We start from the raw sequence: 13,447 nt of genomic DNA on the forward strand, positions 1-13,447 counted from the left end.
GACTAAAATTTAATAAAAGCACCACAGTATGATTTAATAAAAAAAACTAGAAAAAACATCACATTTACAGTAAAACCTGAAATCCAGACATCTTGGGAGATTTAAAGGTCTGGATAATGAGTTTTAGACTTTATACATCTCCATTAAACCAATAAAGAAGTCAAAGTTATAAACCTTAAATTTAATCAATAGACATAAGTTAAGGGTCCAATATTAATAAAAATGCAAAAAAAGTTTTTTGACTTTTGTTTTTGGTAATTATATTAATTGTCATTGAGCTTTTAAAATTTTTATATTTAAATTAATGGGCAAAAAAGCAAGGGTCAATTATTAGCAAAAAATTTTGTATATTGACATTGCTTTTCTTAGCTTTTTTAGAAATTATAGCACTAATCGCCACTTGGCTTTTAAATTTTTTATATTTTAATACAATACTAGGAGGCTTTGCCCCCTGCTCGCTGGCGCACGCCAACCCCCGGAACTGCTTTCGCAGTTCATTTCGGATTGCTTCGCAATCTGATGCTCGCTCATTGGATACGTTCTTAACGTCTAGCTTTTGTATACTTTTTTGAACACTGAAGTTCTGAAAACTTTTCACTGTAGAAAATTCTAAACCTGCACATTTCAATATTAATTTGAAATTGAAAACAGTTCGCATATTTTTCTTAATCACACTATTCTAAATTTCAGTTGTTGAGAAAAGTAACTGTTGTAAGTTTTGTTTTAAAGTCTTTCCCACCAGAGGGCTAAAACCATGTGTTGTAAAACAATATGTAATAGTACTGAACGCCGGATGTAAAGCATCGGCTTCGATAAAGATAATTTTGTGAGAATTTTTTTGACAATTCGGTGGGAATTCACCCGATTAGACATATGATACTCACTACATGCTCTTGCGCGCCGAAGCCTATCAATTAAAACGTATTAGCGTTTCATATAATATAGATTAGCTATATGATGCTCACTACGTGCTCTTGCGCGCCGAATCCTATCAATTAAAAATGAAAACTGTTGCCAACGCAAGAAAAGAAATATCATCGGTTTTATTGATACATACATACGTATTAGCGTTTTATATAATAATACAATATTATGACATGCAAATGTTGGCCACTGAATAATCTCTTTATGATCTAAGACTTTATGCAATTTCCTAATCCATATGGTTCTGTCATTTGCTTTTAGAGCAATTATTGATATGCATGGGTTTTAAAAAAAAAAATTTTTATGTTGTTTAAATGCATGAATTTCCCAGTTTAAAACTGATTTTTAATTTTTTTTTTCCTTAGCCATGAGTTGGAAAAAGACTTTTTTCATTTTCAGGGTTTCCATACCTAAGAAGGCTAAATTTTCAAAGCTAAATAATATCTATAAAATTCTTAAAAAAAAGAATAATACCAAAAAATAGTTATTTTATTAGTTCAGTATCTCAAAAAAAAAAAAAAAAAAAAAAAAAACACTAACATGTTTAATACAAAAAATAAACAGTAAAAATAAATATTTGAAAATAAAATAAATGGTTTCAACAAACCTATTGCAAAATGGTCGAGCATAAATTCATTTTCAGATATCCCTAGGCTATTATTTCCATGCACAATGAAAGTGAGATTCCTGTTGCTTGTTTGATAGGGAGGATCTGTATCATCTCGCCACTGGCAAAAAGTGTTGTTGAATGTGGGGCAATTTTGAAAAGCTCTAAAAAAACACACATAAAATTATAAGAATATGATTTTAAAAAAAAGCCTACTCCTCAATAAACTTCAGGAGATCAAACAAAGTCACCTTTTAAGATGAGATTGCACTAATCAGGAACTACTTAATTCTCATTATCAAAATTCATCGCAATTAAATAATTTGTCATTTCACTATAAACCATGCTAAAAAGATTGTTTAGTAAAACTCTACCCAATAATTTTTAAAATTATGCTTCTGAAAACTGTATAAATATTTAGAGCTTAAAGAAAAGAAAATTTAAGAAAAAAAAGAAAACATTACCCCATTGAGAACAAATTCTTTTGCAAAGAATAATTTGTCTTCACTTTGTTAGGCTCAATATCCCAAGTGCAAGTCAAATTATCAAAGTTCTTACTAACACACTTAAAGTTGCTCACATTTTTTGGAGTATCTAAAAAAGAAACAGCTATTATCAAATAAAAACATAACAATAATAAATAAAAAAATATATATATAATAACAGTTTAAAATAGAAAAATTATAAGCAAGTTAGAAAAGAGAGAAGAAGAAAAATTATCCGTCAGTATAATTTAACACCTTGTAACTACAAGGTTATATATGGTCTACCTGAAAACCTATTTTTTGACGGCGACATTGTGAAAAAAAATCCTAGCTGTTAATAAATTCCAAAAAAACTTAAAACAACCAAAAATATATCAATAATGCCCAACCTATTGTTACATACTTTGCATGATATTGAATTTAGTTGGAAAACAAATAATAATAAACAAATCAGAAATTATTAAAACCATCACTTAGATATACCAGCAAATTTTTTTTAATTCAGTTTGTAATCATTAATAAAACTACTAAAATAAGAAACATTATTCTAATTATTCTAATAACATTAATTCTAAATAATAGTTAAATAGTCAGTACTTAATGTGGTTTTTTAATTTGTATTTTACAAAGTTGTCAAAGTTCAAATTTGTAATGCAAAGTCAACTACATTAAGATTAGTTCTTGAAGAAGCAAATAATCTTAGTCTTTAAAGCTCATCCTAGTTAATCTTTAATGATATTTTTAATGTCCATAATATGAACTCAACAGTTTAATCTCATGATTTCATGGACACGCCTCTGGACAAAGCCACACACTGTTTTAATGAGTTGTTGTAATGATATCAACATTGCTGCTTTCTAGCCCTGTTGCATTCAAATGAGTAAGATGTTATGCATTATGATTAAGTTTCTAACAAATACATTATCAATAATTCAATTTTTTGTAAATTGAGTCTTCACACACTAATGTCTAAACACTGTTTTTTTAATTGAGTCTTCACACACTAATGTCCAAACCTATGACCTGCATGCCACATTGTTTGCCACTCGACTTTAAACATTAGCTATAGAATCAATCTTTCAAAAGTATTACATCTTTAGAAAAAGAGAATATTACAATCCACGAAATAATAATATAATGATAAGTTTGAATGTTAAATAATTAATTTAAAAAAATTGTAAACCCAACAAATAAATACTTACAGCCAACACTGACTTGTGTACTGCATACATGAGGATTCGTTGATTTATCAGGTACTGACAATGTACAATGATAGATTCCAGAATCACTTTCCTGTGCTGCGGGAATGATTAACTGAGCTGTCCGTGAATCAATTATATGAGTAAACTTCAACAAATCTTGGTTATCTTTTTTAAATACCAAATTGGATGAATTTACTTTTCCAGATATGCCAGATAAATCTTCAGAATTTAAAGTACAATTAAGATCTAATTCTGAACCAACAAGAAGATCATAATCTCGAGTAGTATCTGAAATTAAAATAATAAAAGTATAATGTAAAATTTAATAGTCTTTATTTCAAGCAAAGATTAAATTATTTATGCAGAAATCTTAGCTACAAAAATTAATACTTCTGCAACCACAGTAGCTACAAATCATAAATCAAAAAATAATTCACTTTTTATCAGCAATTCCAATTAAATTAAATATTAACTTTTTTTATAGGTGAATTTATGTTTTACTTATTTTGCCTAGTTCTCAATAATTTGCCTAGTTTTCAAACCTCCCCCCCCCCCTCTGTTTCCAATTTTTTTATATAGATTGTAATGTTCCGCCAATCAACAAAGTCAAAAGTGTCAATCAACTGATTAACTGATAAAATTCAATCAATCGACGACAGTAACCAACCCAAAGTTACCTGGGATCCATCCATGTGTGGTTTACCATGTATTAGCTTTCAAAGAAGTATGTGCTCATCGTTAGTTTAATTCAAGGTTGTTGTTTTTTTTGTGCCTTCTCTGCTTGTGACTAAGATTTAAAAGCTTTTAAAGAGATCTACAATTTCTATTTTGAAGATAAGGTAAATTTCTACATTTATGATTTCCAAAAATTTCAAAATTTATCGAATGTTAGACGCACATCGTTAGGAGAGACAATGTTGGATGCAATCCAGCTTCCCTTCTTCTGCACATTTGGTGCTCCTTCAATGGGATAAACCAAGGTTTTTTTTCTTCTCAAAAATGCCTGTGAACAGACAAAAACGGCCAAGAATAGACAACAAGAATTCATCCATGAAGAAGCCATAAATTTTTATCTGATCACCACTTGCAAGTGACTCCGGGAATCTCTAAGACAGGACCAGTAAAGATGAGAATAGATTTGAATGAATAAAAATATGATCGCCAATTGTCACATTTATTTCTCGACTCTTCATTCATTTTGGTCACCCGATTACCATTGATCCTGCGATTGAGATCTTTCTAACCAGTTGAATCTTTAATAACCTTTTTTAAACAAACGTTTCATACATTTTTTCAAGCATTTCTTAAACTTTTTTAACATTTCAATATTTAAATTCATACTTAATGAATGTAGTATTATGATCATATTCTATTCCATAAAATCAAATATTAAGAACGTAAAGTCATAATATGCAATATTGACATACCTAAACAGCGTTATTTTCTTATTTTATGAACATGAGTTTGGCATAAAACTAAATAAATTTAATAATATGTTTTCGGTTAAAAACAAATGGTAATATCTTAAAATTATGCACTTTTGCATCAATAACAAATATATAAATAATTTTTATAACATTAATAACTATATTTTTTGAAATTTATAATAACTTTCATCATATATTATAACTTCATCATAGAAGGTGTGAAATTTCATATTCTGTAGGGGTCAAAGGTTGAGAGACAGCCCTGATTTCGTCTGCCGGTATCATGTCGATAACAACACAGCAATATGCCGAATTGTATTTGCAAATAGAAATATGGGAGTTTCAGAATTACTTTAAACCTCTAGTAGTCAAACAGTTGTACTTCTTAAATAAAGCCATATTTCTCCGGACAGCGACTATCGTGAAAGCAAACTAAATTTAGTTGTGCTGTTTCATCTACAACAAATTGCGTTTCTTGAATGTGTCACAGTATCTAAGGTACAGTTAAGGCTTGTGTGCAATGTACTATTATGTGTACTTGAGTCTGTTGTGTATAGCTAGTCCTAGTTAAGTTCTAGTCTAGGACTAGCCAAGTCCTAGTCCTCAACTAACTAATCCTGGATAGCAAACCTACGATAAAGCTTGTCTATTTCTACAATCCCCTGTCTGCTTGATTATTTTATAATTATCACAAGAATTTCATGATAAAAATAGTGAATTTAAAATTTAACATCAATTACAGCATTAATTTGAGGGGGTGGAATGTGGCTCTTTCTTGTTACACTATATAAAGTGAAAATAAAAAAAAATTACACAAGATAACAATTATAAAGAGAACCTATAGAGGGACTGCTTCACAGCACAATATTTATAAATATTTAATCAATTTAAAAAGCTAATTATTAATATTATGTCTTAAGACATCAAAATAAATTAATTCACATCATTCACTGTTTCAGTAAATATTTTTTTTTATAATTTACTGCAGAATTTTATATTGTCAGCATAATATTTCAAGATAAATAAAAGTTATGCTAAAATGAAATTTTTCTCAGCTAAAATATGTCATCTGACAAGAAATATTAATAGATAATAAAACTTCAAGTCTGCTCAAAAAAGATTCATACAACAGTTTTTTAAGAAAGATAAATCTCCAAAGATAATTTTTTCTGACCTGCAATAACCTAGGCCAGTTTTAGTTCAGTAAATAAAAAATCATATGTTTTTATCTAGGAACCTATGTTTTTATCATATGTTTTTATCTAGGCATAGGAATATTTTTTTTTTTTTTTTGAGAAAAAAATAGGTTTTACTAAAAGAAAACAACTTAATCAAAAGTAAGTGAAATAATGAGTGAGTGAAAAGTAAGTGAAATAATGAGCTGGAAAAACTTTCATTATTTTATTGTTAAAAGAAGCTTGTTAAAAGCAAAAATATTTACTTTTATATTAGTCAGTAGGATGCACTTAATTAATGTGATAACTTAATTTCATTTCAAGGCCAATTAATTTCTTATATGAAGTGTACGGTAAAGTAAAAATTTTACAGTCAATTGAATTGTAAAATAAACTTAATTTGAAAAGTAATAGAACTATGAAAAAGAATGCGAGAATTTACATTTTTTTTTAAGTTTTATAATTAAAATAATAATTTAATTATTATAATTTAAATATTATTTTATCAACACAAAAGAATAGTAGAACAAAAATGTAGCTAATATTATGGATATATACAACATAACATTAATGGATTTAGTCTATATGACTAATTTATTTAAATAAGAAAACAAAATATTAGAATTTAATTTAACTTTAACGATTACTTTTTTTCCTGAACTTAAGTAACATCTCTCTAACACTTCAAAGCTGTAACACAAAATTGCAAATTACAAGCCATGCATTTAGTTGAATATATTTTACAAGCTATTTATCAAGTCTTTTCTAAATCTTTACAATGAATGACTTTTCTACATAATAAAATATGATATTTTATTTTAACAAACTCTCCGTACATGATATTATAACTTTCATTTTTTTTTATAATGAAATTACGTTCAAACATCTGAAGCTATAAGAAATCAACAGCCGAGTTTTTAAACATTTCAATAGTTTTTCTAATTGTAAACAATAAAAAGCATGCATTTATTTTTAAATGACACTTTAGGCTTTCTATTTTCGTACATTATAACCTTCTTAAACAAGACTCCTTATAAACCCTGAATGGTTTAACTTAAACGTCATAGCAAATGAAATGAGTTACAGATGGCGCAAAACAGAACTCTCGATCAATGGCAACGCTTAGCATGCTTTTACCATTAGTGTGAGGAGATTCTTAGAATGAGGAAGAACGTTGGTTTCTGTCTTGATTTTCAAATAGATTAAAAACTGTGAAGTTAAGAAACTAAATGGAACTGAAAATTGCATTGATTTTAATTCTAAAAGAAAGCTCCCTATGTTTTTGACAATTAAATACGAGAAATATTAAGAAAGGGGAAAATATCGTAGCACATTCCTATACAACTATGAAGAGGAGGAAGGGGGAAAGGTCAAGACAAGGAACAAGTATTTTTCCCTGAGAGCATTGTGATCGGGAATAATAAACAAGTGAAAATAATTGTACTTTTTTTTTTTTAAGGGCAATCTCATTGCATGCGATTTACGCACTTCCGATCACCATAGAAAGGAAATGCTATTCTGTTAGGTGAAAAACATTTTCCAGCGAAAATCCCCCCAATTAGGTTCTATATTGCTTTCAACAGTGATCTCAAATGCCTAAACCGGATGCAGTGAGAAAAGTCCTTAAAAATCATTTTCACTTTTTTTGATTCACACGTATGGATTTGTGGTCTAATTGAAACAATAACAAGCGTCCTTAAACCGTAAGAAATTTAGAAAATTTCCAGTGTATCCCTCCGCTTATGTTATGACTACGAGGCGATGTATGAACAAGCCTAATATTCTATGCAGTTTTGTTATTGTAATTTGGGTTCAAATCTAAACATGATTGTACCATTCATAAGAGCTTTCAGAAATGTATTGATTCTCAGAGGTCGTAAGGCCAAAAAAAATTTTGGTAAGTTAATATCTCATTGTGAATAATTCTTAAGGTTTGCCATGTTTTGTATTTCATCCCTTATTTAGCTACATTTTAATAAAATGTCGCCAAAAATATCTTTTTAAGTTAGCCTAATTAGAAAATATTCTAATGATTATAATATTAATATGATAATGCTGAAGTTTAAAGGCTGAAAGAAAGAACTCGGCACATGTGAATTACTTTCAAAAGATATGATGCAATAATATAATGGCGAGTTTTTTAAATCTGCGGCGTAAAAAAATATCGGAAGCAGTAACCCGGAAGTCTTGAAAGAGCAATTTTATCACTAGCGCCACCACCCTCAGCTTTACACGATCACCCATCCATATGATTGTCGTCAGGGAAAATTTTCCTTATATAGTATTTTAAAGCAAAATTACGATTTAGAGAAAATCGAATTAAATTTTCCCTTCATGCACTTGATCAAACTGCATAAGATATGTATATATTCTTTCATATCTCAAATGTACAATGAAAAACGTAGCAATAAACCTAATAGAAAATATTATTTTTTAATAAAATTTTACCTTTAATTTAAATTATTCAACTCAGTGTTTATATTTTTTTGCAGAAAAAATTACACTGAAATAATTATGTTTAAAAAAGTTATAAGAATAAAGTAGAAATTTATATTATTTGGAATTATAAAAATTTATATTTATTCGGCTATTGGCGACGGTCAGGGAAACACCCCTGAGGATGATCCGAAGACATGCCATCACAATTTTGATCCTCTGCAGAGGGGATTGGCACCTCCGCTTCGGTAGCCCGACGACCTGCACGCGAAGTCGAGCACTTTTTGGTAGAACAGTTTAACGAGGACCAATACCGCACACCCTTGATCCCTATGCAGACTAATCGAAGTTGTCACCTACCCGCACACTGACCGCAGCCAGTGATGCTTTACTTCTGTGATCTGCTGGGAACCGTGTCTTAACGATAAATCCACTGCGGGAGTAATAAATTTAAAGAACGAAAATTATTATCATGCCATTCAAATAATTTTCTTCAGAAAGAAGAAGCGGCAAGAGCAAAAAAGATAGAAAGAATTATAGATAGAACTATTAAAATTAATCAGTTTGGCCAATTTCATTAAAAAATGTTAAATAATTTTATTATTTATTCAAGAGATTCGTTATTGGATTAAATTCTTCCTTATTATTTGATAATAAATCTTCAGTAGTTTAATAATAATGATTCAGAAGTTATGTTTGTAAGAAAAAGAGAGAGAAATATTCCGTTTCCATAAACTGAAATTAATAGATTTGATACAATTTATCTGAATTAATTTTGCTTAAAATAATTTTCTTTACGGTTAGTTTTCCAAGCCACAAAGAGTTATAGAAAGGGAGATATTTTCCTATAATCTAAAGATAATAGATTTAATAGAATTAATATATTTAGTCCTATTTACTTTAAACAGTCTACATTTGAAATAATATTCCAAATTATTAGTTTATTCAAGTAACATAGAATTACAGAAAAAGTGTAATATTCCTTTCCAGTAAATTAAAATTAATAGATTTGATCCTATTTACTTGAATTAGTCGTTTTAAGTAAGATTCAAAATTCTTAGTTTAATCAAAGAAGTAGAGAGGTTCAAAAAGAGAGAAATTTTTATTTTATCAAAAATTAATCAATTAGGTCAAGTTCAGAGGGGCTTTTTCTTGTAAGTTCCATCAAATTATTTTCAATCGAAAAAAAGTGAAAGAAAAACAGAGATGAAGGAAAGGTAATTATCCTTTCCCTGCTATTTAATCAAGCAATTTCCAATTTTGTCAAGTTCATGACGTTTTTCAAAATAAATGCTTGAAAAATCTATAGTTTTTGCTAGATCAATAGAATCGGAGTTGGAATAAGAGAAAAATTTGCAAGAGTTGGACAAATTTGCACAACTTCGAATTCAATATGTTAAAAGTTAGATCCAATAGATTAAAAAAAGAACAAGTATTTTTGAGGTTATAAAAATTATGGCATAAATTGATCATAAATTGATGACGATGATGATGATGGTGTTCAACAGTAGCTGAGCCCCTGAATTAGGCAGTATAGGAGCCTTAAACAATAGCAGTCTCCTTTCACGACAGTCTTTGGTTTCCCGTTATGTCAAATGTCTGAATAATGATGGTAATTGAGTAGAAAAATAGTTTCTGAAATACTCTTTTATATAAAAAATAAATTTTGGTTTTAAAGTGAAGAAAAATTACGCGAGTTTTACCTACACAATATTTGCTTTCCGGACAAGCCTTGCATTTAATGTTAGGAATCATTTCAAAAATTCAACTCTTAATAGAATAGTAAGAGATACATACCACCATAGTTTGGTGCTGTGGTCCCCCAACAAGCTCCGGATAAAACAATAAAAAAGGGAGAAAACAATGGAATCAAAAGTATATAGTAGAACCAGTTCATATCAAAGAAGGGTCTTGGAAGTTTATGGAAGATGAGGATCGGGAGGATGTATAGGAAGCATGAGATCGGACATCAGATCCTTTTTACTTTTCATTGGATCAGAATTCGCACTGTAAATAAAAATAAATAAATAAATAAAGTAACTATCAAAATATCAATAATATAAGTATACTAGCAAAACAGAGTTTAGCAATCTTAGTTTAAGTTCAGAAAACAAATACGTACTGTGAGCCATATAAAAAAAGGTATCACTTTGATTAATGTTTGTTCTAATGATCAGACTTTCACGTACAATCTAATGATAATGATACAATCTTAGTGCAAATCTTAATGATTTAAAAACATAACTCTAAATATGCTAATTAATAAGTTAATAACACTTAAGTTAGGAAACCAGACGCAAAGACATTTTTATCTCAATAAACATATCTTTTTGTTTTTGATGAATTTGAATTCTTATCCATCAAAATATGAGAGGTATCATATAGTTCAAAGCGTCCCAAAACTCGTAAAAATATAAGTTTTTTTTTTTCTCATTTACTGATTTAACTGCACTGCATGTAATTTTTTTATTCGAGGGAAAATGGACACGAGTACTTGAACAAATGTTCATTTTATTATTTTTAAATAAAGTAAAAGTACTATACGACATATTTTTTTTTCCTAAAATATCTATAAAATTTTCAAAAATTTTATTAGGAGGAATCGAGAGCTATTTTCACCGATATCTTGTTGATTGGTTAGCTTCCCTTGTTTCTGCTCTGTACCGCTCAGTATTTCAACACGAAATATTCTGGACAGTAGCGGGTTCGCAAATTAAAGTACCATTACCATCAGGTAAAGAGTGGAATGTGTCCATGATTTTTCTTCTCAAAGTAACACAAACGCAAATTTATTTATCCGGAATTCTTTTATCTTCTAAGTTAAGTTTAATACCGCACAATTACGGTATTATACATACAGAAAAAAATTGCTTTAAAATTACCATACTTTATATGAATAACGTTTCAGTTTTTAAAAAACAAACAAACATAATTCTGGTAATGAAAAACAAAATATATGGTATTTAAACCATCATTTAATTATTTTTCCATCCATATTGTAACGGTTTAACAATAATTCTAATTTTTAAAATTGTACTTCTTATTACCACATATATTGTAAAAAATACAAAACTGAAAAGTTAATTTAACCAAATTTATGGATTTGTGTGCCATGTTCTAAGGTAGTGATTCTCAACCTTTTTTTGTCGCAGCACACTTTTAACGAAGTCAAAATTTGGCGGCACAAAAAGAAAAAGATAAGTTTAAAAATTGTTTACATACCTATAATACACTGTGTTAAATAGTTTATGATAATAATTTGGAATGTAAAATAAAATAACTTAATATGTACTACACAAACACGTTTATTAAGGGATTAATTACAAATGAATAATAAGAATACTTTTAAAGAAAAAATTTGATATTGATGTTTTTTGATCATTTCATTTACATTTGGTTGTAAAAATGACAATGCTACTCTCATATCGTCTTCTACATTTAACAGTCTCGATCTTTCTTTTCGTTTTTATGTTGGTTAATACTGAAAATCCGCATTCACACAAATAAGATGTAGAAAATTGTAATAATATTTTTAAAGCTTTTTGGCTATCATGGGATAATCGTATCTAATGGTAATCCAAAATGAATTAATTGATTCTTCCGAATATTTTAAAATTAAACCTCGATTGTTAGAAAGTGAAATTAGTTCTTCCTCTCCTTTCAAAGTTAATTCAAATACGGAAGTATTCGTTATCACAAATGGATTACGAACCCAATCCATTCTTTTTATATCTAAATTTGGGAAATAATGAATAATTCTCTCCTCTAATGTTGTCAAATGGCAATAAAAATTTTATGAATAGTTTTATTAAAATATGTTGGGACTGAATGACTCAAACTTTTCCAAATATCCTTCCTGAGCTTTATTCTTCCATAATGTTATTTAATTTTGGAATCCCACCAGTTTATCCGTTGAGTTTAATATATTTTCTTTCTGCCCTTACATACTTGAATTTATGTTATTAAAAATAACAAAAATGTCTGATAGGTAAGCTAGCTTAGCACACCATATTTTATCTTCCAACAAATGAACAAAATCATAATTTTTATTTTGTCCAAAAAACATTTTCATTTCGTCTACACAAGATAAAACTTTTCCTCTGGACAATCACCTTACTTCCGTATGCCGTAACAAGGATTCGTACTTAGCTTCCATAGCTTGGCATAAATTACTACATGAGCGACTATTTAACAGTCTTGATTTTATATAATTAACCATTTTAACTATTCCAGAACTATTTTCAACTATATATATATATATATATGTATATATATATATATATATATATACTTTTCTTTAATTTAAACTTTTCTCGTAATAAAAAAAAACATTATAATTTTTACTATATGCATTTCTGAAATTTAACGGCACACAAAAGTGTCGCGGCACAGTGGTTGAGAATCGCTGCTCTAAGGTATCATGATAAAATTACCGAAATTTACCACATTTGCTTATCACACATTGTGAAAAAATATTTCATTATTATTAACATAATTTTACTGTATTATTACAATATTCTTTTGCAAAATCATTACCAAAGCACTTCATCAAAGACGACCATGCTTTTTCAGCCAGAGAGCCAGAAATACTGTAAATTTAAACCATATTCTATTAGCTTTAACCATATTTTTTCTCAATGTAGGGTAATCCATATTTGCCATTTCCCGATATGGTAAAAAAATGTAAATAAAATAGTACTAAAAATCTGCCTTCTCCATTTATATGCTTTAGCTGATGCTAAGCTTGGATGTTTAGTCCTAAAATGACTTAGACATTTATTTTTATAACTTGATTTCTTTTCAAAAAAAAAAAAAATACTAAAGAATAAATAAAAAAATAAAGAAAAGGAAATGAATGAGCCAATGATAAATTAGAAGATGAACTTATCAGCTTATGAATATATCGAGAATAATTCTTTACAAGAAATAGTGAAGAGCAGCAAATTTTTTCCGAAATCAATTTTCCAGAATACGTTTTAAATCAACGAGTTTTTGAAATGCTGCAATGCTTAAAATTATGCTTAATTTAAAGCGGGAATTAAAAATAAGAAATAAGTGAAATTGTCGATAAAAATCAACATTTTGTTTTTACACTTTTAGCTACTATTTTTAAAATATTCTGAGAGCTAGTAAAACGTTGCTTGAGTTAGATTTCAAAACATTTTAGTGAAAAACAACGAAATATTAAGTC

At 28.5% G+C, this 13,447-nt stretch overlaps 1 protein-coding gene across 3 annotated transcripts in view; it reads right to left on the minus strand.

Moving 5' to 3' along the window:
- The window catches only part of LOC107452768 (cytokine receptor), a 102,100-nt gene that overhangs the window by 33,065 nt on the left and 55,588 nt on the right, over positions 1-13,447 (minus strand). The window contains exons 3-6 of one of the 3 annotated variants that reach the window (XM_016069345.4): positions 10,054-10,263; positions 3,219-3,506; positions 1,996-2,125; positions 1,532-1,695 (exon numbers count right to left, since the gene is read on the minus strand). In XM_016069345.4, coding sequence (XP_015924831.3) covers positions 1,532-1,695; positions 1,996-2,125; positions 3,219-3,506; positions 10,054-10,153 — 682 coding nt within the window. In that variant the 5' untranslated portion in view covers positions 10,154-10,263. Of the gene's footprint in view, positions 1-1,531; positions 1,696-1,995; positions 2,126-3,218; positions 3,507-6,467; positions 6,815-10,053; positions 10,264-13,447 lie in introns of those variants that run through there. The other 2 variants (XM_016069348.4, XM_016069346.5) reach the window with 2 other exon arrangements.

Source organism: Parasteatoda tepidariorum, chromosome 1 (assembly GCF_982258835.1).
Source record: "Parasteatoda tepidariorum strain Cologne lab strain chromosome 1, Ptep-v5.0, whole genome shotgun sequence".
Classification (NCBI taxonomy): domain Eukaryota; kingdom Metazoa; phylum Arthropoda; class Arachnida; order Araneae; family Theridiidae; genus Parasteatoda; species Parasteatoda tepidariorum.